Source organism: Dermacentor albipictus, chromosome 3 (assembly GCF_038994185.2).
Source record: "Dermacentor albipictus isolate Rhodes 1998 colony chromosome 3, USDA_Dalb.pri_finalv2, whole genome shotgun sequence".
NCBI classification, from domain to species: Eukaryota; Metazoa; Arthropoda; class Arachnida; order Ixodida; family Ixodidae; genus Dermacentor; species Dermacentor albipictus.
Window position 1 is genome coordinate 52645872 of NC_091823.1, and position 25198 is coordinate 52671069.

Here is a 25198-nt window from a genome sequence, read left to right on the forward strand (position 1 = left end):
ATAAGGCACTGTTTACTTAAACTCAAGACCAGACCAAGATCAGGCGCACTTTGGCTCAATCGGACTCGAACTCGCCAGATATCACACCCAGCCAGGCTCACTCAGACTCAGAGAAAGCAGACCCACTTGGACCTTCACTCATTTCAGCTTTCAGCCGCACGGAGTCGCTCAAATTCATTCAACCTCATGAAATTGTGAATTCACTCATTTACAAACTAAAGCTCACAGGCTTGTAACTCACATGGATTCAGAATCACCAGTTCAGTGAAACGATAGTGCTACTCAAAGTCAGATCAATGTGCACTGGCATAATTGTTAGAAGGTTGCATAGGTGCGCTACACATGAAATAGAAGTGTGTAAGAAAGTAGGTGGAGATTATACACACTATTATGAGTGTAATGTTCACGTAAATACAGTAACTAATATAGTTGATGCCATTTTATTCTTGTGTTAACCCCTATTCATTATATATGTTTTTGTACCACAAAACTGAAATTAATTGATTGAATTAATAAACTGAAATTGATTTATCGATTGACAGTGTTTCTTAATTGGTGCAGCCGGTGGTATTTTTACTGAAGTGGCATGCTTGTTGCTACATTCCTGGTAATTGAGCTTGCGAGTCTGACAGACTCGCAAGTTCTTGAACTAATTAGAGCTCAGCAAACACTTGTGAAGGTAATGCTTTCTCCACAAGATTGTGTAAGCCTTTCCACGAAGGCACAAGAGTGCATCTCCGGGCTGATGCACATAGGTACAAAGTGCACGTGCTGCCAGTGTTCATAGTGCTATTGACAGGCTTACAATAGTCCAGATGGAATTATGCCAGCGTCCAGGGTGCTCTCATGGGAAAGGTCTATAACCCTGAGGCACTCATGTAATGCAGGTATGGATGCGCGCATTTCACAGCTTTTTACAATAACTTTCTGCTGCAACAGGATTTGCCACTAGAAGGCTACTGAAACTTTCATTGTGTGCATCATCAGCAACATTCCTGCTACAGGAAGGCCCATGTGCAATTTCAGATGAAAATTCTTCATCCTCATGCCTATATATTGCCATTCAAGTGCAATAAACACTGGTCGTTAGTCAGTGCCGTGTCTGTCATCTTTACTTAGTCCCGTCTGAAGCACTGCTCCATTACCTTCTAAGAATGCACCAACCAGCCCAGTTCAGCACACTCGTACAGAATTCTACAAGTATATTTGTTTAAAAAAAGACTGAAAAGCTGCTTGCTATTTCAGAGGTGTGACAAAAGTGCACCGATTCCTACCTTATCTTTTAGACAATACCATCTGTGTGTTAAGCTTACAATAGATTTACGTATATTTGAGTGGATAAACATTCTCTTTATCAACAGATGCACAGTGGCAAAATCATGCAAGTACACATGCCCGAGAACTACACCACAGAGAAACCTGCAGACCCAGGACGTAGGGAGTACCAACCAGTTTAGAAGCTAACTCTTACCAAGGCCCTTAATTACCGTAAAGATCGAAACATAGGTCAAACTTCCTTTTCCAAAATACTGTGGCAAAAAGACAACCCACATGCCGTCTTACATACCAGTCATTTTTTTACCAGTTTATACATTTTCTTTTCTTTGTTTAGAATTAAAGCTTGGGGTGTTTACCTATATTCCTGTCCTACCTGTATTTCGGTCTTTATGGCAACAAAAATAGGCTTATGCAGAACATTGTCACAACAGACACATTTTGTAAATATACACACAAATTTTCTCAAATCATGCAAAGTCATCCTCCTATAGTTTTGTGAACTCAAAAATGTGCGATCACATGTTGTTCGGACATACTTCAACTCACCTGGACTCGCACAAGCTCTAATTCACTGGGCTCAGACTCTCCTCAACTCGCTATGACTTGCAGGTCCGTGCTAGTGTGAGCAAGTCAACTCGTCAGTTTGCCTACCTATGGTGCCAAGACAGTTTCTTATTGACCCGAATTGTCCACGGTCTTGCTCCTCTATGAGCTGCAAGTATGGCAAACTGCAAGCACGCTCTCCATGCAAAATAATTTATTTATTTTCACCGTAGAATGCTCACACCAAATATGCAACCTGCTGAGGCACAGCAGTCATTAATTCATTTTTGAAGTCAGAGGCTCTACAGCAGACAGAAAAGACTCGAGAAAAACCTCATCAGAAAACCTTTCTGATGAAAGCCTTGCAGTTTCTCTGGTTTGCCTTCTCTCATCAGGTGCCATTTCCAGAATAGTCCTGAAGGCAGCTGTGTAGCTGGAAACGCTGTCTGCCAGAAATCCAGTGCACTTATTGTCATAATCGGTCACAATGTCCATTTTTGGCCCACCAGAATTGTGCGCCACCACAAGTAGGCCTGCAGCCATGCATTCAACTACACCTGAAATTTGAAAGGAAAAAGATGTGTGTCAAGACTAACATAGCATTGCCGCTTAAATTCCTTTAATTAAATTTTGTTTCATTACACCGAGCACATTATAAAATAACAGTTACAAGTTGCATGTTGAACGTAATAAATGAAAAAGAGCACTGCTGAATTTACAGCAACTTGTGTTTTCATTCTAACAACTTTAGAAGATCTTGCACAAACTCATGCTTTATTGCTTAAATTTCACAACAAGATTAACTTTTTATTTGTATTGTTCAATAAAGCACTTAACATAATTTCAGGACATTTCATAGCTGACAAGTAGTGTGCCAGTCTGCATCTTGTAGCAGCTAGCTTCGCGGATGGTGAAGTGCACTTACTGCCAGAACTTTTTTTCTTTTCCATATCAAACTAAGCAAGCAAAGATGCTAAGTGTTCTTACTAAACAATGCAGACCAAAAAGTTCTATTTTGCTGCAAAACTTCAACGTAAATAAAGCAATGATTACCACAAACCCTTCTTTTAAAAATTAGTAAATACTATTAAACAGTGGGAAGCATAACCTTCGCTCAATTTCTAGAGGAACTAAGTGTACGGTCATCCTCACTTAAAGGCCAACTGAAAGGAAACTCTGGGTGCGTAAAAAGCTTCGTTTCAGATAACGTAGACCCAGAGGGACCTCCAGGCAAAATTTTGTTTAAAATATGAGGAGATGCATCAGGAGAAGCTTGCAAAAGTTGACATTTCTTGATAGCTAAACTGAAAAGGAAGAAGAAAAAAAACACCAGAGATTAGATGCAGCCTGTGGCTGCCCACGGCGCACTGAGAAGCCTCGGAGGCGAGGTGCTGAGGCTTAACACCCGCTAATCACCAGCTGCATACATCATCTGCTTATGTGCTATTTAAAGGCTGTTAATAAAGAAATTATACAAGTGCTAGCCCTGCAGCTTTGCCAAAGCTGCTTCAATAGTATAGGCTACTCATGTATAATCAATATCATCTAAAGCGAGAATTTGGTGCTGCTTGCCTTTAAGTGCTTTTGCTTCTCCTGCAAAGGGTGCTAGAGATTTACAGTTGGGATATGTTGAACATGTGAGCCTAATGAGTCTTCTTTCTAGAGCATTTGATGTTTGCTCCATACTGCCTAGTTTGTTAATGCTAAGCTGCCATAGATGTGTCTTCATAGTTCAGGTTAAGCTGACCGCATGACAGCTCTACCTCACTGTTATTTGTCAAAGCGGAATGAGTCTTTGCAAGTTCTTTCTTTTCTTTTTCTATAAGCAATCACTGTGTGAGCTGCAAAACATCTAGTGGGTAAGCATATACAGTTAGCAATGTAAGCAACACAGACTTACACATTCCAAAGTGCTCATTCCACATGGTGTGAATAGCTGCAGAAGCTGTCTTCATTTCAGACATCAAGTCTGCAAAGGGAGCATTCAGTCTGAACTCCACATTGTCTTCAACACCCATCTCTGTGGCGAGATGCTTGAGCCTGGCGACTCGTTGCTCATCTTCCTGGTTCCTGCAGCCACCTATCATGACAAATCTAATTTTTGAAAACTCTGAGTCGGGTAACTGCTCCTTGAGCTCTACCAGCACTTTCAACTGCAGCTCATGGTCCTTCTCTGGACGAAACTGTGACAAGGAAAGCACTCTGAATTCGGCACTGGACACACTGTCTTTGTCCGTTATTGGCAATGCCTTAAAGTCCCCAACGCTGCACGGGGGATACACCAAAACAGTCCGTGTTGGCAACTGCCACAGCTCGAGGATGTGTCCTTTCGTCCAGGTCGAATTCACCATCACAAGGTCTGCGCACCAGCCGCAGTATGCATACAACTTGGCAAATGCGCGGTAGTACAGCAACTTGATGGGCGTAAGGACTGCACTCCTCGAGATGAGTCCCCTGTTGTTGTGGGCCTGTACTCTCCTTTCAACTGAGCTTAACATGTCTGTGCTGATAGTTGGATAATGTGTGTAGCACATCACCTTGCAACCACCAAAAAACTTGAATATGGGCATTGTGAATGCATAGCCAGTGCTGTCAACGAAAATGGTAGGAACAAAGGTGAGAATGGCTTCTAGACCTAGTATGACTGATCCAAGGCTCTGACCCAGTATGGTGAACACTGGATAGAGTCGTGCTTCAACTAGTGAACGTCTGCGTAGAAACACAAAGTGAACAGCAGACTTGCTGAGCTTGACATTGAAACGCTTTTCAGCATTTTCTATTATCTGGTCCCCAGTAACACCATGGTCACCTGTATACACAATGCACTGATGACTTGGGTATCTGCAAAAACATAAATAAAATATTCATTGAGAGGGCTCGAAGTCACCATAAGTGACATTAATTGCAGATAAGTTCTCGGCAAGGAAAAATGATATCACAATTCTGTGAATTGCATATGATAGTACATCTAAGGCGGACGAAATTGATGTTACACATCAATCTAAAACAATTCAGTATTATGGAAATACAGCTTTTGTAGAACCCTTCTACACAATATAACAAATTCACGTAAGATATAAATTGACATATCGAATTTGTCCGTTTGGAATGGTTTAATGGATAACGTTTACAGAACCGAGATATCTGTTCTTGATGCAGAGCTATTAAATTATAAACTTCGTGCGTCTGTCTTTTTCGAACTTGCGAATTCTTTAAAATTATTTTAACGAAATTCAGGCTCTAAATGAAATTCTAAATCGAAATTCCGCTCCAACACGTCACTAGAATTTAACTTTCTCTCTCAAATGCAACACATCTTATTAAAATCGGTCCAGGGGTTATCTCATAAAAGCGTTTTTGCGTTTTACGTGTATTTCAATTGGCCGCATCGGAGTTGAGCTCGAGCTAAAGCTTACTTCTCAACGAAAGTTAAAACCTAAAAGAGCGATGCCTGTGTTGTTCTCGATTTCTTGCAGTTAACCATCGAAGGTAAAGAACAACGCTATATAGCACTACAATATACGACCTATTACTTGTAAAGCGTACAAACTAGTAGACTTGACAATCAAAACATGCGTACTTTTCTTGGATCGCTCGAACCGCTGACCAGAGCACCTTCTCTCCACCTCCACAGGCATTGGCGTAGGGGTGAAAGAAGCCCCAAGTTTGTGTTGCTTCTCCGAATCTTTGGCGGCTGGTGCGTTTGACTGTCCTTATCCGAAGCCACAGCAACGGAAGAGCCAAGGGGAGGCACAGGATGAAGAAACAGACGAGCAGGAATGCCATAGTGCGCACTCTGAAAGATCAACAGGCTGACACGTCAACGTGACTGCAATCACTCCGTCACAACTATTCAAACTCGCCACGTAGCGCGCCCCTACACGGACGATCTATTTGTAAACACGGGGAAGCTTCTGCTTTCGTTGCACTGTATACAACCGGCAAAATTTGCCATAGGAGTTCAAGTCAAGCAAGAGTGCGCTCGGTGTGTGCAGCGTGTGCACACAATTGCCAAGGCGCGAAACAACGGTGAATGCCCGGGGTGACACCCGAAAGCAGAGAAATCGCACAGCTACAAGGTACAGGCATGTACAGGCGTATCAGAGCACTTCACGCATAGCCCATGCATAGCCTGCACACGCGTCAGCGATAGCGGAAAAGATTGGGTGAGTGGGCACCTTTGGAAGGATGTTTGCACTTGGCTCGTTTCGCTTCAAGGCGGCGCCGGAATGAAGCGAAACTAAAAAAAAAAAATAGCACCGAGCAAAGTTCTGAAGTAGTTTACACACTTCAGGCTCACCTTAGGCAACACCTTACGTTAAAGCGGGACATTTAGTGCAATATATTTGAGAAAATTATGGGTATGAGAAAGTTTGATTCAGTCTATCATAGCTCACTGCAGGTCTCTCTCATTTCTCTACTATGCAACGCACAGACGCTATAATGGCGGTGGGCTTGCAGCTGTGCGCTGGTCGTTGCTCTTTTGCTTTACGTATTGCAGCGCCGATGCTGCTAAGAATATTCGTCTGTAATTGTTAGTGATGGTTTGTGTGATAAATCCTCACTTGATTGTGAACAGAAGAGTGGCGTGCGTGGTCAGTACGACTTGTGAATTGCAGGCCGCGAGCTAACGTGTGACTCAGTCGTCGCGTTTGGGTGGTGTTATGCGTCATTCTGACGACTCAGATCTACCAAGTGATAACATTTTGTTTATATCGTGCAAAACGTAAGAGGAGAACGCCATGCCCCTTTCGTGGTGCCTCTCAAGATGGAAACTGTGGATACAGTTCGTCGTAGCCCTGGCCTATGGGCTTGTGATCCTCGTCGTGGTGCCACTTATCAGCGTCCAGCTGATGAACAAAGGTGCCAGTGCAGACGTTCAGGCCTGGTTCAGCAGCGGCGTTTTTGTTCTCTTGACCCTTCCCATAACTTTCTGGGAAATAATCCAGCACATACTAAACTACACGAAGCCGCACCTTCAGAAACACATAATTAGGTAGGTGCGCCGTTTCTTGTTTGATGAATTAAACCAGTGTGGGCGGATGTCGTGTTCACATTGTCTTCGTGGCTTCCGACCATTCTCACTACCTTCCACCGTAGCTTCAATAGTCTCGCTTCCAGGTTTTATGAAATTAACGGTTCACCCCCACAGCACCCGCTGAGTGTAAACATTGAGACGGAACTTATTAGCTCTTATAAAACGTTCATCGATCCGAGATGGCAAAGTAAAGGAAATATCTGCTCTATTGCTACTATGCTCCGCGTCAATTTTTCTGTGCCTCTACTTTCGTTACTTCGGCTATTTTAAATGAGGCATATTGAATTCTGAGGTCTGGTGTGGCTTCTTGCCTTCCGAGTTGTATTGGTATGGCATTTCCTTCGCAACGTGCTTACCACATTTATGTGGCAATCTTGCTGTTCAAGCGACTTGTTTCTCTCCCAAAAGTAGTTTATATCGCAACATACTAGGATAACATCCATCTGCTGGTAAGTTTGCTAGCAAACACTGAACATATGCATAGCCAAGGGAAAAACATTGTCTTAAGCACACAGTGGCCTTTGCGGCACAGTGGTACAAGTGTGTACCACTGTGCTGCTGTTCAAGTAGCTGCAGTCAAAGAGTGGTGCGAGAATAGGGCTGTTTTGTTTTTCATGTTGTAATCTATCCTTATATATACCATATTTATATCCTACCTTCTACGTCAATGCAGTAGGTAAACAAGTGACAATTCCCTGTGGTAATGATCACATGCAGTATCATTTACTTTTCTAAGGGGGGACTCTCATTTGTATTCTGGCACTGATAGCAGCATGAAATTTGCATGACTGCATGCAGAATAATCTTTCATATAGTAGATGTAACAAGAAATAATATTGGTCAATTCTCTCTCATAGCGTTGAAAAAAAACCTTGGGGCAGCATCTATTGGAATACAAATTAGGTGTGCCCTTCTACAGTGGTCGGCGCTGTATATGTAATGTACGGTGCCTGGTGTTTGGAATGTGATGCTCGGCGCTTACGGCGACTGGTACTTTTTGGGCCACCGGTAGGCACTGGAGACACTGATCTGATGCATTGTAATATTTGATGAAAGCGAGAGCCCTTATTATGCAATGTGGCGGCAGTTGGTCCCCCAGCGCTCACCATTGGTGCAAGAAGTGCTGGCTGTTATGTGGCCTGTTTATCGTGTTGCAATCATGGAGCACTGTACACCATTTTCAGAGAAGCTTTGGAGCAGGCACCCAATTATGAGCTCTTCTTTAAAAAAACACCATCCAAAAAAAGATGCACACAGGAAACGTGCAAGAAGACGGGAAGAGGCTGGACTATGAGCTGTTTCTGGTCCTCTTCCACTGTTGATAGTCCAGCCTCTTTCCTGTCTTTTTGTATGTTTCCTGTGTGCGTCTTTCTTTGGCTGGGTTTTTTCTTAAATATAATGCACCAACTATCCAACAATGTGTTTTACCAGAATACCAATTATGAGGTTTGACGCTGTAAATCATATTTGTTTTTTTCACAAGCTCGAAATGTGTGCACAAAAGAGTTAAAGAAGAAAAGCCAGTAGTACGTCCAGTTGGCTGCCTAACAACTATAAACTTTATTGACAGAACAACACACTTCTATCAAGGGAGAGAGAAGAAAGTTTAATGAGAGGAAACGCTGGGAGGTTGGCTGGAGAAGCATGCCTCTGGCCTCCTTGTGTTAAAAGTGTTTGATTCAGTGACACATATGAATTATTGTAAAACTTTGAGTTATGACAAAAAGTTAACTTGTTTTGTGGGCATGAGTCAGTGAGTGCTACAGTTCAGTAAAATATTACTGCTTATGGAGTTAGTGGTAGAAGTGTGTACCATGCTTTTTTTTAAATATATATATAAATAAGCATTGTTTTCTAAAATGTAAACATTTTTGAACCTGTGCTCCCATGTCATTCTCAAGAAGGAAGATGGAAATATGTGTTAATGCGAATCTGTCGTCTTTATTCAAGTGGCTGTCAGCATTCAAGCCAGTATAGTGGCATATTTGCTTTTTTGGCAAGTGTAGCAAATTTAAACGACTCATTTTCATTTCTTATGATAGCAGCGAGGGCATCAGCGCAGGCAATGCCTAGAAGAACTCCATGTCAAGTAACCAGTGACCATGACAAAATGCAGTGATGGCACATAGCAAGTTACCCAATAAATTTTAACTTTTTCTAGCTTTTGAAATGACATTGGACTATGTAATTTAAAATTTCTCCAAGTGAAAGAAATATTTCTTGCTTATACATTGTAACGTCTCTCTTTAGCTGCTATGCATATAAATTTACTATCTTGCAATGATCATATTTGGCATGAAAGAAAACAAGGGGTGCTTAGCTTTGAGAGAATAAAGTAGTGGCTAAAATAATTGCAATGTGTTTTGTGGCCAACATGCCCAAAACGTTTTACATCATACCTAAAAATATTTGATGCCTGGTGGAGGGATATCAAGCTTTTGTTAATGAAGTGAAAATAAGCTGACATTTTGCTTTGAGCTTGCTTCCTTAATATTTATATTCTCTGAAAGAAATTTCAGCAGTGAAGTAACATAGTGGTTCTCATGGTGTTGATTTTTGCTTGCAGAATCCTATGGATGGTACCAATCTATTCGCTCAACTGCGTAAGTACAGTCACTACTAAGGAAGAAATGGCGGCACTGTGATGCATCATTGCATTTTCCCGTTCCTGTCTCTGCTGCAGTGGCTTGCTCTGACATGGCCAAAGACTGGAATATACCTTGACACAATTAGGGAGTGCTACGAAGCCTATGTGATATACAACTTCATGGTGTTCCTGTTGAATTTTCTGCACCGAGAGCTGGAAATGGAAATATCTCCAGATGAGCACAGACCATCTGTAAAGCACATTTTCCCACTCTGCTTTCTCCGGCCCTGCCCTGGTGGCTTGTAAGTCGGCCTTCTCATGTGCAGCATGCTTTCTTCTATGTTTTTCACTGTTTAGAAGGCATAAAAAAAATTGTGTTCAGGACTAATTGCTTCTTACTATCGGTGTCCTTAAATTGATTGAATGATGGAATTAATTAATGCAGGTTTAACATATTGAAACTGCATTGTGGGTTGTGAGGGATGTCATAGTGTAGGGGTTATGGATTAAGTTGGACCACTTGGAGCTGTTTAACATTCACCTAAAGCACAATACTATGATCTTTAAAGCAATATCAGGTATCTCAAGTATCAAGTATAGTAAGTGCATCTCAAGTATGAGATGCACCACAATTTGGAAAAACCCAAAATCAACTTTGCCCCTTGGGCTGCAACCATGAAGCATTTTACCTGCGACAAATTTCCATGGTTGATCATTGACAGCAAATTGCCTCACTGTAAGTTGTTGAGCTACAGAAACAATTTTTGGGTATGCTTCACTGCTTCAGTACTTGATAACAGCCTACTGTGCAGCAATTTACTGTTATCTCCACAAAGGTTATCAACTCTCCGGTAACTTTACAAATGGGCAAATGCAAACCAATCCTAAATTTCTAAGCTCACGACTGTTTTTAGATTCCACGCCTGCCGAAATGCAGCCACAGCAGCCATAGATCTTACCAGTGACTACGTGCTGAGAAATGAGCTGCTGTGGCAGACATTGGTGTACTTAAATGTGTTCAAACTGCATTTGTTCACTGGTACTTGTGCCATCAAGCAAATCATGTTTTTACCCCTTTGTAAAGGAATCTGCCTCTTGAAATTTTTTTTGAAAAGCTGCTGTTAAAGCTTAGCTGTAGGCTTTTTTGGTGCTCATTTTCTCATATGATGTTACTTCTGCATACATGAAATAGGATCCATGCTAATTTAGCAGTTGTTAATTGTGATGTTTACAGAGCAACACACATTTGCAATTGTTTGTCTGGTAAACCAGAGCTTGTGTTATTCTCTTTTAGGCGCTTTATTAATTCCTGTCGACATGGTATTCTTCAGTACACAGTAATCAGACCAATCACAACAGCATTGGCCCTGTGAGTTCTTAACCTTTTTCACAATATTTTGACAGATTCTTCATGTGCATTGCAGTGTCTTCAAAATTTCTTCTTTTTTTTTTCTCTCTGTGTCTCTTTTCTTTTTTTGCAGCATAACTGAAATGTTTGGAAAATATGGAGAAGGAAAGTTTGATTTCGGATATGCGTACCCATATATCGTGGTTATAAACAACATATCGCAGTTTGTAAGCATAAGATTCCTTACTCATTTTTTTTTCTTCTGTATTGCATATGTCCTAGCATTTGTTACCAGTTGCTTTAAATCACCATGTACATATGTAACTTAATCTCTGGCATGCCTCATAATCAGGTCATGATTCTGGCACGTAAAACCCCATAATTTAATTTTTAATTTTAATTTAACCTTCAGAGACCTGAAGGCAACTCAGAGTCATAATCGCTTTGCAAGTCTGTTCTTATTACTGAGTCATATGTAACAAACATGTAAAACCAATTTTTATTTATATGTCTGAGATGCCAGAAGCAGGACCTCCACGTACATACATGGACGTACATACATGGTGGCTTTTCACCATTTGTGACAACACAGTGGCCTTCGTTAAATTGGGGTCAATTTTCTCAAAAGCTGGCTCCAAGAATGTGACCAGACTTCTTACATATACTTCCTCAGGCATCTGATTTCATATTCGGTATGAATATTTTACGTTTACAGTTGCAAATTAACTTTGAAAACGGTTGAAGCCAACATGCAATAAAGAGTCTCAGGAGGTCAAGTCGTACAGTAGGCACTTTCTTTTTGTTCATAATGTGGGCTGTTTTGTGCTGATATGATCCTTTTAACCTGTATGCATTGTTTTTCCACAGATTGCTATGTACAGCCTAGTCTTGTTTTACAAGGCCTATAGGACTGAACTGACACCGATGTCACCAATACCGAAATTTCTGTGCATCAAAGCGGTCGTCTTTTTTTCTTTCTTGTAAGTAAGACTTCCTGTAGTTATATACTGCTTTGTGTAATTAAAGTATTTAAATGTGCAGCGACACCTTACAAGGTTTATGCTACTCATCACATACATCTAGTAATGCAGCTAAAAAAGTACTATGCAGTGCTTAGTGTTCTCGCATTCAGATCACACGGACATGAAGGAAAAAAAATGAATTATGAAAATTCACATGACATTAATTTAGCTCGAAGCAAATCATGTTTGTTTACTCTCACATTCAAACACAAAAACAATGTTGAAAGGTTTCGAATGCTTTTTGAAGCTGGCTCAGTGTTTTATTTGTGTAAGTTTGAAGGGTATGCGATAGACTTCGTTTGAGATAAATCTTGTTCAGATAAGTTTTCTTTTGAACTGAAGAGTTCAGGAACATTTGTTTAGCTTCGTGTAGATCCTGTTCACCTCTGTCAAGATGACTAATGGTAAGACAAAGATCTTCAAGGTCCCTTAACATTCACCCCAACAGGAATTTACCATTATATTCATGTGCTGCTTGCTGCTCGTAGCTCTGCCAGTGATCATGGTTGGCCTCTTTCAGTACTTAAGAAGCATGACATGCATAGAGTAAAATGTAAGCTTTTGTTGAAATGCAGAGATCAAGTATTAATGTGATTGGATTAGCTCTAACCGTTTTTGTTTTCTGTCTCCCCATAAGATATAAAAACAGTTGTTTTACTTTTTCAGCCAATCAGTGATCATCTCGCTGTTGATTTACACGGGCATAGTGTCCCCCTCCTTCTTTAGTGAGAAAGGAACTGCTGGTGATGTGAACAGAGGTCTTCAGGTAAGCATCGTGCCTTTCAATAAGGTAACTAGGTATAGCAATTTTCTTAGTTTTCAATCCCAGTGGAACTGCATGTCTAAAGATCATCTATGTTGTAATAAGAAAAAACTGGGCATCTAGTGGCCTTCCAAGCTAATCCCTTAACCACAGTGTGCAACGCTAGGTGATCCATGCCCTCAAAATATTTATGAAAAGTAACCAGTCTGAGCTCACTATAATTTGCTAATTGAGCCCTTTCTGCAAATGTGCTTATCCATAGCTGTAATTTGTGGAAATGCCACCAGCATTGGTATCAGTGATGCATTATGAAGAAATAACATGGTATTTTCTGAAAATAACATTAAAGCTGGCATCATCATGTTTTCGTCCTGTTCTACGTACACCTGTGAGCAAAAGTATACGGACCAGAGATTGCGTGATAAAACTAGTTTTCTGCTCTGTCTGTTAATGCAACTTGAAATGAGACTGCAATCTAAACTTAACATTACGAATTTTCTAGTGTTATCTTCAGTTACTGTTTATACATGTTAATTACAAAGAAATCCAGTTTTTTCAGTTACCCTGTGGTCCGTATACTTTTGCTCACGGGTGTACATCCTTGTACTTTTGAATATAGGTGTGTGTAGAAGCAGAAAACTGGAAAAAACAAATTTCAGTTGCTTGTTTATTCTTCGGACTTTATTGCTCTGAATAGCAAATGTGAGCCTCCCGACTCCTCGTTACATTTAGAGAATCCCATATGACCTCGAGGGGAAAATCCTTGGAGCCCTATTCATGTAGCACTGGAGCTACCCGAATAGGGCTCCTAGGAACACCTGGACAACTTCGAGAGGCTCCTCGACAATCTAGAGAAGTATGCAGCTAGCTTAAAGCAGCAGGCCATTTGTAACCACTGTGCCAGCCACGTGCAAGAAGGACATGCATTACATGCCCATTAGTGAGCCTTCGAAGAGATGACCTGCCTTCATTTCCGGCCTTTTTTTTTTCTTGTTTTCTTTTGCATTTCCTTCATGGTGATGATGATGATGATGATGTGTTTTTTGGTGCAAGAGATACTGGTTGATTGACTGATTGATTCTTTATTGGTTTATCACATATACATGTGATGGGAGGCGAAGGAAAAAGCCGTTCAAGGATGGCTTGAGGGAGTCCTTCGCCCCCACACTGGAAAAGACAGCATCAGAGGCATATACATTTTATTCATATGGTCATCCACTTTCACAAAACCGTCACATTAAACACAACATTGTCATACACTTTGACAAAAACCTCAAGATTAAACACATCACTAGTCACTGCCCTACATAAGGCATCATGCGTTAAGATACATCACTTCGTCTCAGCATCGAACACTGCCACAACATTTCATAACAACATAAGTGTAGTAATAGTGGCATTAAAACAATATAATTAAATACAAATCATAAACAGCTCTAGAGGTCAATGTTAGGCTAAGAAGAATGCGTACAAGTCAGATAATTTTACTTTGCGAATATCGATTTGTTTTTCATTATAGCCATTTAGTAGACATGGAAGTTTGTTAAGAAGCATTTGCTTACCATAGCCAGTGCGACAATACGGAACATTCCATATTTCTGTTCTTGTATTATATGACGCTTCCTTCAGATGGAGATTTACTAACCCCATGAAGAGAGAATTATGACAGTCATAGTTAAGGCGATATTCATGCAACAATTTATATTCATATGCGTCTTGTGCTCCAAATATTCTGAATTTGTTAAATAGCTCCACAGTAGAATGCCGGATTGGCACATTCTCAATTATTCTCTAAACTCTTTTTTGCATTACTAATAGCCGTGCGAAGTTCGATTGCGTAGTAATCCCCCAGACCGAATGATAGTAGTTTAGATACGAAGTGAAGAGGGCATTATAGATCAATATTATTGACTTCGGAATTAAGTAGCGGTTTCGGTTCAGAATTCCCGTTATCACACCTAACTTCTGTAATATCGCATTTATATGCGATATTATATATGGCCAAAGAGTGCCATACGTTTGCTTCATGAACTCTTACGTCCCTTATGCAGCACTCACAAAGCAATTCAAATGCTATTGTAGTGTAGAAAGAGCATGTCACAGTGCACAAGTACCAATGTTTCGGGCTCTGTGTCTGAATCAACGCTGTCCACAGCTGTATGCTGTGGTATTGTCTGTGTATGGAAAGCACTTGTTATGTAGTGGTTGTATTTCTGGCATGAAAATGCACAGTCATTAGTTTAACTCAAGGTCAAATAGCTTTGCTTCCATTACGTCGGGTCGTGGCTGAACCAAAGTGTGACGAACAAATGCACTAGTGGACAAATGCACAAGTATTGCCTCATCTTCTAAGTCACAGATGCTGTTGCAGTAAAACAATGAGGGGAGGCAAGAAAAGTTATCCTGTCCTTATTACTGTTGCCACAAATGAATGAATAAAAAAAAAAGGCCAATGCTAGGCAAAGTATGACATCATCAAGCTCACTATGTGTAAGTGTGCAACAAGAGTATCGGGAATCCTGTCTACTTCAATGAATATATTTACAAACATGCCAGTTATGCCATACAGCCTTCCTTTGTACATCAGTTGATGCAGCTGCCTGTTCTTTAAGCTATGTACTGTTACGCTGTCCACACATTTGTCTGCACTTTTTGATTTACAGTCAAACCCGCTTATAACGATACCGGTTTTAACACTATATCAGTTATAACAATGAAAAGCTGCTGCACCACCACCTTTTGTATGCATTTTGTGGGGAAATAACTCGCTTGCTACAATGTCCCCATGCCACATTATTTGTTATAACGACAAAGTCTGGCTGCTGGGTGTCCGTGCCGAAAGACAATAGAATGCAAAATCTTTGAAAAGAACGAAGAAAAAGGGAAATGCGAGCCGCTGCACGATCACCCGCCACCGCAATTGCCGCCACGCTCTTCTCATCATGAGAGATGCACTCCAGCCTCACACGCACATCTCCCGTCGCCCTTCTACCCCTCTGAACAGGAATGGGCTGCGCCCATAGTTGTGTGCCGTGCCACCCTCCGAAACACATATGAACCGCGCCAAATGCACTGCCAGCGCTGCTCCCAGATTGCTCGCTGGACCATCTCTATGTCTGGGCCCTCACAGTTGGTTCTTTATTCTGCGGCCCTCATTCTGCGAAATTCTGCTAACGGATTAAGTCGCTCGTGCTTGTCTTTGTTCGTTGCGTTGAAGTCGTTCTTGGCCACGTAGTTTCTCAGCCTCGTTTAACTTGCCACCGAAATGGAAGATGGCTGATCCGCTCGCTTATCATTGGCCATGCATGACGTTGCCAGTGAAAAGAAAGCACAATGCTATAGATTTGGAAACTAAGTGCTTCTAACCGATGAGGCGATCATCGTGAATGTGCTTGCATCGGACAGCGACAGTTACAGCCACGACGGCAGCGCTGACCCTGTAGAGCATGCTGCCTCAACAGCATGCGGGAAGTCCTGTAGATGAGTCAGTTCCTCATGGGCTTGTTTTCGTGAGGGACTTTCTGCTCACTATGTGGAGCACCAGGATGCCATGGAGAAGGATGTCAGCAAGGTTCGCTTAAAACAAGCAAGGCTGACAGACATGCTGTTTTTCTTGTGCAAGACAGTGGGAAGTACATGGTGAGATGCTTGTGGCGATCATGTCCCAGCATTTCCTCTGGATTTCTCAAGCCGAGATGCTGCCGCGACAACCTTCCCGCATTCTTTAAAAGGTGTCTGGTGGGGCCACCAAGGCGATGCTTGGCGGAGCTCGTATGTCACTTGCTGCCTGTGACCCCTCTTTGCAGTTATAGCAGTGCCAGTCTTGAACGCCAACATCCACGGCTTGTTAACAACATGTGATCAGAGCGCGCAGGAAGCGGACTTCAACAGTTAAATGAGTCAACACAATCAGAAGCCAGATGGAGGAAGGTGGTGAGAGGGAGAACTGGCCTCCCCGCCATTATAGTTTTCTCTGAACAGCTACACTATCTGCCATTTTGAATTTTTCGTTTTCATGCAACCCGGTTATAACAATTATCAGTTCTAACAATACAATTTTCGTGGCACTTGAATGGGATCAACTGTATTACCATGCCTTTCAGTAGTGCCTACAGGCCTTGAATGCATCTATCGTAAATAAATAAATAAATAAATAAATAAATAAATAAATAAATAAATAAATACTGTGTGAATATGGCATATATAAAAGCATTAAGCCGTAGCACAGTTTCTTGAGACTAATGTAATTATCGTTTTGTTGAAATGTGTGGGCCACTGGTCATGGTAATTCAATTACATGTAGCATTCCTTGATCGGCCACATCTGCAGAACAGTCTCAAGGGCAATGAGGGTGTTTTGTTGCACATGTAGACATCGCAATGATTGCCACATTTACGTGATTCTAATGCACATCAAATTTTTGTGTGTTGAAAGTAAAAAATTAATTTGAGCCCGAATCTTACGGGCATCTAATTTTTTTAACACAAAAAGAGTAGCATGATTGGTAAATCATAAAAAATACATGATTTTCCTTCACAGTGTGGAAATTTATTTACATGTAATGTTCATTGACATCACTCTCAGTCAGCTAATTACTGTGCTCAATGGACCACAACATGTCATCTTCCTTTCCATTCATTGTGTTAGATATTGTGTATTCCTTGAACAACTCTGTGCAACCATCACAAATGGGACTGTGTCTCACACCTCAACTAACTACTTTGTCAATTCATCCAAAGATACATACATCTCTGGAACATAAAAAACATGTGACATAATTCTGTTGCTGCTATCTTAACATCTAAAACAGCTTTTCTCTTGAATGAGGCTTTGTAAGGAAAGCAGCATGTCATCACCACCAACCTACACAAAAATGTTCTCTGTCGCCATCTTGCGATAACAGTGCCATAGATCTTGGCTTTTACTGTAGGCCTTTTCTAATCATGACTGCAGTGTTGGTTTTGGATTGGGTTTTGTTGTCTAGTCAGTTCTTGGCCCATTTTCCTTGGAAAAAGTACTTATTAGACTTAGGTAAATACATTTAGAATAATGGGTAAATACAGTTAGAATACATTGAGTGGGTGTGCTGCGCTTGTGTGCTGCACACAGGAATACATTGTACTTGTACTGGGGATGATCGGCAAAAGTAACAAGAAGCTCTTTTGTTTGCACTCCTTTCAGGACTTCCTGATCTGCATAGAGATGTTTGTGGCTGCGGTTGCCCACTACTTTGCCTTCTCACACGTCCCGTACGTGGATCCACACGCGCGGCCCATTCCCTGCTGCCTGTCGTTCATGGCCATGTGGGACGTGTCCGACGTGACGCAGGACGTGTCTGACCATATTAGACATGTCGGTAAGGCGGGCTACTCCCTGCTGCCTCTCATTCATGGCCGCGCGGGACCTCTGACCTGACACAGGATGTATGAAAGGCCGTGCTAGCCATGGCGGTAAGGCAGGCTACTATATGTGCTTTACTCTACCTGGGATGGGCGCATGTACCACACAAGCCTCAAGCTAAGGCTGTTCTGTCCCTGCTTTCTCTAGCTGTCTCCTGTCTGCGTGGACTTGGCCCTGTAGTACCCACCATGGTGAAAGTGTGCTGCTACAGCAAATACTAGCTTACATACAAGAGTAACCCTGACTGTTGCATTTACTTGATCTGAGATAAGTGCATGCTACTCTTACAGGAGGGAGCTATACAGTAATTTGTTAATGGAAACAGTTAATACACTTGCGTGTCACAGAGATGCGTGGGGAAGTTACGATGGTGAACTTACGTGCCACCTGTGTGGCACGTAAGTTCAAAAACAATAATGAAAACTGGAGCACAGAAATATGGAAGTTGTGTAACTAAGAAATGGCTAGACACAGACAAATAAAAAGCTCCTATGAACTCCATTGCTGGTGAGGTCGCTTCTTTCTGCATTTCATTTGCAGATGAATACAGTCTACGTTCGTTACAATGGACCCGTGTACAACAGACATTCGGATATAATGGACCTTATTTCAGCTTTAGTTTGTTCTACCTATTTCAGTAATGCAACGAAGTTCACCTTTACCGGACCGCGCTACAACAGATTATTGGCTGCAGTGGACGACATTAGCTGAAATTTTTTTTTTTTTAATCAGGCATATAAAACGTACTATTGCCGTGTCGACACGGGCTGACAGGCTTGTGAGGGTCATCCGAAGATCGTGGCTCAATATAGCATGTGTAAGAGAGGAAGGCGAGACAGAAATATGCTGTGTTCTCTCACATGCAAGGCACTGAGAGAGGTAAGGGAGAGGGTGTTCCTCTCTGGTGGCTGCTGCTTACGGCGTGGCTGCGTGGCCGTGGTATCTTGAAAGCGATCTGCAATGTGGACAAAGTGCGCCCAGTTCCGGTAGCTTCATATGTGCTGTGCTTTCGACATTTAGTTCGCATTGAAGCGAGAGACAGTATAAAGGTCAATACACTCGCTGCTGCTGCCGCACTTCCTCACTCCAACGTTTTGACAGCTACTTTCCACGGTCATCGAGCAAGATAAAACTGTTATCCTTACTTCACATAGCTGTCTACTAATTGGCTATTGCAATCGGTGCTTCACCTTGCGGGCGAAACTGTGACTTTATTTTGTTTGTTTTTTTACTTTGGACGTTCGTCACTCACTCTTTGCAGTAACAATGCAATAACATTCTTAGACATTGCAATAAAAGTTTCGGAAGTGAGGTGTTTTGGATATTACGGACTTTGGATAAAGCTTTGTGTTTTCGTCGGATTACCAGGGTCCATTGTAATGAGAGTTGACTGAATTTCTTTTTTTAATGCCAGTTTGCCATGTAGCATAGTAAGGGGCAGCAGAGTTTAGAAATAAGGCTTAAGCTCCGACTCCTGAATGAAAGGCTATGTAGCCAGTTGACAACAGCACATCACAGACACATGGAGGAAGTTGGTACGACATGCTGGCTAAACCTGCCCACTGCACAACCCTTTAACCAGCACTTATGCAGAGATATAACCGTCTGCTGTCACCAACTTCCAAGTGAAGGCATCATGCATTACTGAAATAAGTCAGCACAGCAGTGAGATGTACTGTGAACATCACTCTTGCTTCTCCCTCAACTACAGAGCTGGAATCAACATGACCTTGGGAACAAGTGAACATGCTAGTTGCACATTTGCAAAGCCCCTTTAGTTCTCATTGTTTGAGTTCCTCAAGTGACTTTAAATATATTGGTTAGCTAAGCACTGTGCATTGCACTAGTCACAAAAGCTCAGCGTTCTGTGTTGTCACAAGCAACCACTTGCGCTGTGTGCCAGTGCTACCTAGGAGCTGGTATGTAAATAAATTAGGAAAGTATCACACGAGTGTAACTAATGCGACTTCAGTAACAAACTTGCAGTCAAGACATTGTGACACTGTTCATAGGAAGCACAAAAAGAAGCAAGTAGGGTACTTATACTTAATAACAAGACACGATGCCACTATCAGGAAAGGCTACAAGAAGCTTTCATAGTTGTCCTTTTGTCTACATGAATGTCACACCACCCAAAACACTTTCTCTGCTGAAAGACCAGATGTGAATCTCGGAAGCAATGTTTACTGTTCACAACTATGGCAGTCCTCTGTAGTAACATGAATGAGCCGTGAATGAGCCATACACACACACAACATTGTAAGGTGACGTATGCTGCACTGGGCAGATATTTATCGCAACTTTAGTGTATTGGGAGTAAATTTTTGTTTTTACAAATGAAGGTTGTATTTCTGTAGGAAAAAATAACGTGCGCGGTACTGTAAAGGATGTTTGTTTTTTTACGTCATGGCAAGCAGATGTGCATTACAATCGAGGGCGCATTAGAACCGAGTAAATATGGTATGCATAAATGCCGACAATCTGGCCTTGCCCACTGAAAACACAGTGTTTTTTGTGAAGATGGTAAGCCTGTGTTATCCTCACAATTATCACAATCTGAGTCAGCCATGTAGCTTACAGTAGGAGTTGCCCCTTCTTGTAGATATATCAACTTCTGACCTTGATATCGATGGTCAGTGAGGGATGCAAGCAAGGTGACTGCTCGTTTCCCTACCCAAATGACAGCTACAAAAGGCCTTTGAACTTAGGCCAGCTTTGCAAGCTGGTTGGTTCATTGTTTCATTTTCCAAGCATGTACTCTTCCGCCAGCTGCATCTCATTTGTATATGGTGTCAGTGCTTTTGGTTTCCTAGACATTCTCTGTCAGTCACCCTTTCTTTCATCAGCTTCTTCGTGTTAATATCTTCGAGATTCTCTTACTGTGACATTATAAGCAATGTGATATCCTTTTTTCTATTGGTGAGCCAGACAAACTTACCTTAGTAGCCATGACCACTTGGTGTCAGCTTCCAAATAGCTGCAGCCACGAGTTATAGAAGAAAACAAACTTAAATAGAATAATTAATCAGGGCAACAGGGAAAACAGATCAGGCAATCATAGTGCTTTCTGAACTCCAGCTAGTTATAGTCAATCAGGCATGCAAATGAGAGAAGCGAGGCACCACATCATGTGGCCTTTCTGCCAGTGACATCACGTGATGGAGCATTGCACTCTCTGGCAAGAAAGCTGCAAGTTCCAAAGTGCTAGGAATGGCAGAGAGCTAGAGCAGCCAAGATGACTTGGGAGCAACAGTTTGGCTCTTTATAAGTGGGGATGCAAAATGTTCTTGTGGAAGGACTTGCATGAGGTGGTAGCCTTTCGTACCAAAGGCATTTTGAAAGTTCATAAAAGGCACTGCTTAACGTCTTTAAAAGGCCACTAAAGTGCAGTTCAATTTTAGGTACACATTGTAGACAAAGTGGTGTAGGTGTAGCACCACTCTGCCAGGTTCCAGGATTCAAATTTATTTATAAAACTAACAAATAGAGGTGATGTATAATGTCAGGATCATGTGTCAATATTTGTATGGGCTGAAATTTAATGCAATTGTGTTTCCTAACATCTTCATAGAATGAGTTGTTATGCCAACATTTGTACGCACAGTTCTTTCTTTAAAGAGTTGCAATAGTGTACAAGTCACAGCGCCAGTTTTCTGAAGTAGTGCTCTGATCCACAACTTTCTGCCAAAGAACCTCTACCACCATCTGTGCTTGTGTGTATCGAAACATTAGTAGCCATGGTTCTACCGTTTGCCCACTATTGTTAAAGCAAGACCTTTTACGTCTGCCATGTGATGGAATTAACCAATACTGTTGCTATCGTTCATAAATTGAGAAGATTTATTGTGTTTGAGAATTGAGCTTTAGTCACTGTTGCATCTCGCCACACGTGTGTTCCTTCTGTCATGTTCAGAACTCACTTGGTGAAGTAAATAGGAAGGAACAAAACACTAAGTAGGATAGCTGTTGATGATTATCAAAAGGAGGTGACCTAACCAATGTTTATGAAACATAAGCTTGTGAAAGATAAGCATGTACTTGATTTGCATTCTGCGGAACTGTTAAAAAACTATTGTCCTCACTTGGGGAAGGACTTTTGCCACTTCTTCTACTGCGCTTCATCTTATGGTTTTCATAAAGCATATCAAATGTGAACAGACTTGTCAGTTAGTTTTTGAACCGAATGAAACATGCATATAAGTGTAATCTCTAGCCATAAAATGTTGAGAAAAACTGCAGCAACTACAGTAGTGGACTATTCCTCTTGCATGTTATGTTATTGTTCTGCTCATTCAGTTTGATACATCTGTAAAAGCTGAACATTGATTAACACAAGTAGTCTGTCACTCAATGTGCATTCATTTTTACTGTTTACAGGCAACACTGTGAAGAATACAGTCCAACGCAAGCCTGACTACTTCAGCGAGCGAAAACTTCTGCTAGGAAGCTTTTCAGATGATACCTACATTCCGGTGAATGAGCCCGGCGACTTTCTGAATGACAGGCCATCTCGAAGTGGGTATCTGAGCATTGCAGGCAGCTCTACAAATGCACATGTTACTTAGGGCTGCCTTTCCAAAAGTTGGAGATTGGTTATTATGTGATGACGGATTTGTCAGCTGCCTGCCGTTGTTTGTGTGGTTGTGCACATAGCGACCGAGAGGATAGTGATAATGGTCGCACCGTCGGCGAATATCAGTTTGACAGTTTTCTTCTTTTTTTATTGGCCAGCCTGGCTGACACTTCAGAGGAAACTGCAGCAGCTTGCTGCCTTCTTGTGCCCCGCAGTTTTCCTTGCGTTTTAGAGACTTCAGGACTACCAGAGCTTTAATGTATATTTTTTGCCAAGCACATCTGTTTGCTTTGTTACTACTGCTGTGGGGTCCTCCTTTCTCCCTTGTTTCTGATTAGTTATTAGTAACTATTGTGGTGTTACTGCACATATTATTTATGCATTTCTCGGAGCAAATCTAAAGTGGTGTGTGTGTATGTGTGCAAGTGTAAATGGTAATGTACAGGTTAATCTTGCCATTCACCAAAGCCCTTTTCATGGAACACTAGTGGCATAAATTCTAATATATTGTGTGTGCACTTTTCGTACCATTGTAAGTTACCTGACAAAACACAGGACATAATTAGCTTTGGCTAGACACGGCCGTACAGCTACTGAACTTGATGTGGTGTGCAGCACTAGCCACATACGAGCTGCTTGATCTTAAGTTTGTTTGATGCGAGAGGAGTTATAGTTTTACTGTTATGCTTTTAGCAGAATTTAGGTGAAATGGTCCTGGCCACTCTGATCTGCTTTGCAGGCACATTTTTGTGCTGCCGAGACTTATCACTTTGTAATGTGATCTGTTAATTTTACTGCTGGCATCTCTAGTCATCCCAAAATGACCGTGGCATCGTTTATATGGCATGACTGTTCCGAACATTTGTGTAAGGAGTGCCTTATTCAGCCACTGTGTGTGAATGCTTGTCACGTATCTCTATTTCTTTGATGTGGAAATAAATTTATTCAACCTTTGTGCTGTCTGGTATAGGAGTGTCTATATACTTCTCATAGGAAGTTGCTGTTTCCTATCCATGTTTCATAGTATGGATGCTTTGTTTGAGAACTGTTTCCTACTCTTGGCCACGAAGCAAGAATTATTGAGGAGGTGAAAAAGTGGTCACTTGGTTGTCCCAGTAAAGTCGTGGCGTTGGGCACAACGCCACGACGTTGGGCCCTTTGTCATGATTGTGTTGGCTTTAGTGCTTATAATGGCTAAGGCGATGGCCGCTTCCTCCGCCCCGTGTGCCTTTTTGCTCCGCATAGAGGCGGCCAAGATTGGTTTTAGGTCCATGCCCACGACGCCTATCGTCAATTGGAAACATTTCAATATATTGAGCACCTTGAACCTTTTCAATATGCAGCACAAGGCCAGTTAGCATTTTTACATTGAAGTACCCCAGCAGTTGTACAATATAGTTCACAAAAAGTTGCAGTTTTGCCCAGAAGGCAAAGCATCAATTGCAATAGCAAATTAGTGAACAGCTATACAAAGTAAGGATAGTAGTTTTATCGGCTGTAAGAACTTGTAAACACAGGCACACTAGCTAGATTAACATGCATGGTGTCACGCACACAAGCTAATGTGAATACATCTCACTCGACGACTGCGGAAACTCGTCATCAAAACGCCGGAGCGAGGAAGCACGGCAGCAGCAACGAACAAATTGACCTTCATGCTGCCTCTTGCATCAACACGAACTAAGCCTCAAAAACACAGTGCAAGGCGAACTCTTTCCCCGTTGCAGATGGCTTTTAAGATGCAGCAGCCTGGGAGGGTATGTGCCCTCTCTACCATCAGGCAGCGCGTTTCCTCCCTGCTTTCCTCCCTTGCATGCGCAAAATTGAACTGCGATTGTCAGCTCACCCTCGCATACAGCATGCGGCGACAATTTTATTGATCTTGGGCTTTATACGGAATGTCACAGCGACACCTGTGGCAGAAATGCACCTGGAGTGTCCATATAATTGCTTTCACAATAAAATGGCTTGAGCATCGCAATGATCCTGCCTACACATCACTACTGTGTGTGTGCAGTAATTCTCAACAAAAATGGGATGACATTGCTATCTTACCTATTCATCTACTCCCTATATCTTGTCTCAAGCAACTTCTTATCCAAAAGACTGACATTTAAAGGTAAGCATTTTGAAGATGTGGACGAGATGACAAAAAATGATGGAAGCACTGAGGCTCATCAGTTTGCAAGAGAGAAAAGACATTTATTTTTAATGCGATTGGGCGACTTTCTCGTAGGGTGCAGCCCTTAGTTCAGGGCCCCATTGGCTCACGCCACTCCGTATGCCCGCTGGATCAGCTGTCGCTGCTCTTGCGGGTCTGAGCTGGTCAGCGCAGCAAGAGTTGAACAGTTGTGAAAGATAATGAGCAGGACAAGTCTATTGTGTCCCAGAGAGAGTAATTCTAAAGTAAATGTTTTGAAATGTTTGAGGAAATATTCGAATAAATGACCTGTGTTACTTTTGGGCCTCTGCTCATATATTTCATTGTTGGCATGACATTGCAATAATTTCCTGGGAGTTAAGCCATGCATCGAATGCGGCGGGAGTCCTTGCAGCACATACCAGTTTTAGTTTAGGGTATGCTAAAAATAGCAGGTTGTCACTGCGCGTGCGCAGAACGCTAAACGACCCATAGCGTATGCACGC

General features: G+C 41.8%; 2 protein-coding genes across 6 annotated transcripts; one reads left to right on the plus strand and one right to left on the minus strand.

Moving 5' to 3' along the window:
- Positions 1-2020: 2020 nt before the first annotated feature.
- Positions 2021-6237, minus strand: Alg11 (ALG11 alpha-1,2-mannosyltransferase). Of its 4 annotated transcripts, none has more exons than XM_065446837.1 (4): positions 6122-6237; positions 5402-5617; positions 3722-4662; positions 2021-2378 (listed from the first exon to the last, which is right to left on the minus strand). In XM_065446837.1, exons 1-4 carry the CDS (start codon positions 6151-6153, stop codon positions 2098-2100), a joined length of 1470 nt encoding a protein of 489 aa, XP_065302909.1. In that variant the 5' UTR covers positions 6154-6237; the 3' UTR covers positions 2021-2097. The 4 variants fall into 4 exon arrangements, with proteins under 4 accessions (XP_065302909.1, XP_065302912.1, XP_065302911.1 ...); XM_065446840.1 differs by having other exon boundaries at positions 6000-6134; XM_065446839.1 differs by lacking the exon at positions 6122-6237 and adding an exon at positions 5685-5987.
- A 321-nt stretch (positions 6238-6558) lies between these two features.
- LOC135914090 (transmembrane protein 184C) lies at positions 6559-23508 on the plus strand. 2 transcript variants are annotated; one of them, XM_065446841.1, is made up of 9 exons: positions 6559-6817; positions 9426-9462; positions 9543-9748; positions 10741-10815; positions 10928-11021; positions 11662-11774; positions 12483-12582; positions 17761-17935; positions 22357-23508. In XM_065446841.1, exons 1-9 carry the CDS (start codon positions 6564-6566, stop codon positions 22542-22544), a joined length of 1242 nt encoding a protein of 413 aa, XP_065302913.1. In that variant the 5' UTR covers positions 6559-6563; the 3' UTR covers positions 22545-23508. The 2 variants fall into 2 exon arrangements, with proteins under 2 accessions (XP_065302913.1, XP_065302914.1); XM_065446842.1 differs by having other exon boundaries at positions 17761-18029; positions 22357-22595.
- Positions 23509-25198: the final 1690 nt, after the last annotated feature.

Coding starts and splice junctions, on each gene's coding strand:
- Alg11 (XM_065446837.1), bottom strand. CDS start 6,153: ATGTCCCGCTTTAACGTAAGGTGTTGCCTAAG. Junction 5,618..6,121: donor AACGTAAGGTGTTGCCTAAG/GTGAGCCTGAAG, acceptor TTGATCTTTCAG/AGTGCGCACTATGGCATTCC. Junction 4,663..5,401: donor GTTCGAGCGATCCAAGAAAA/GTACGCATGTTT, acceptor ATGTTTTTGCAG/ATACCCAAGTCATCAGTGCA.
- LOC135914090 (XM_065446841.1), top strand. CDS start 6,564: ATGCCCCTTTCGTGGTGCCTCTCAAGATGGAAACTGTGGATACAGTTC. Junction 9,463..9,542: donor CAATCTATTCGCTCAACTGC/GTAAGTACAGTC, acceptor TCTCTGCTGCAG/TGGCTTGCTCTGACATGGCC. Junction 11,775..12,482: donor GTCGTCTTTTTTTCTTTCTT/GTAAGTAAGACT, acceptor TTACTTTTTCAG/CCAATCAGTGATCATCTCGC.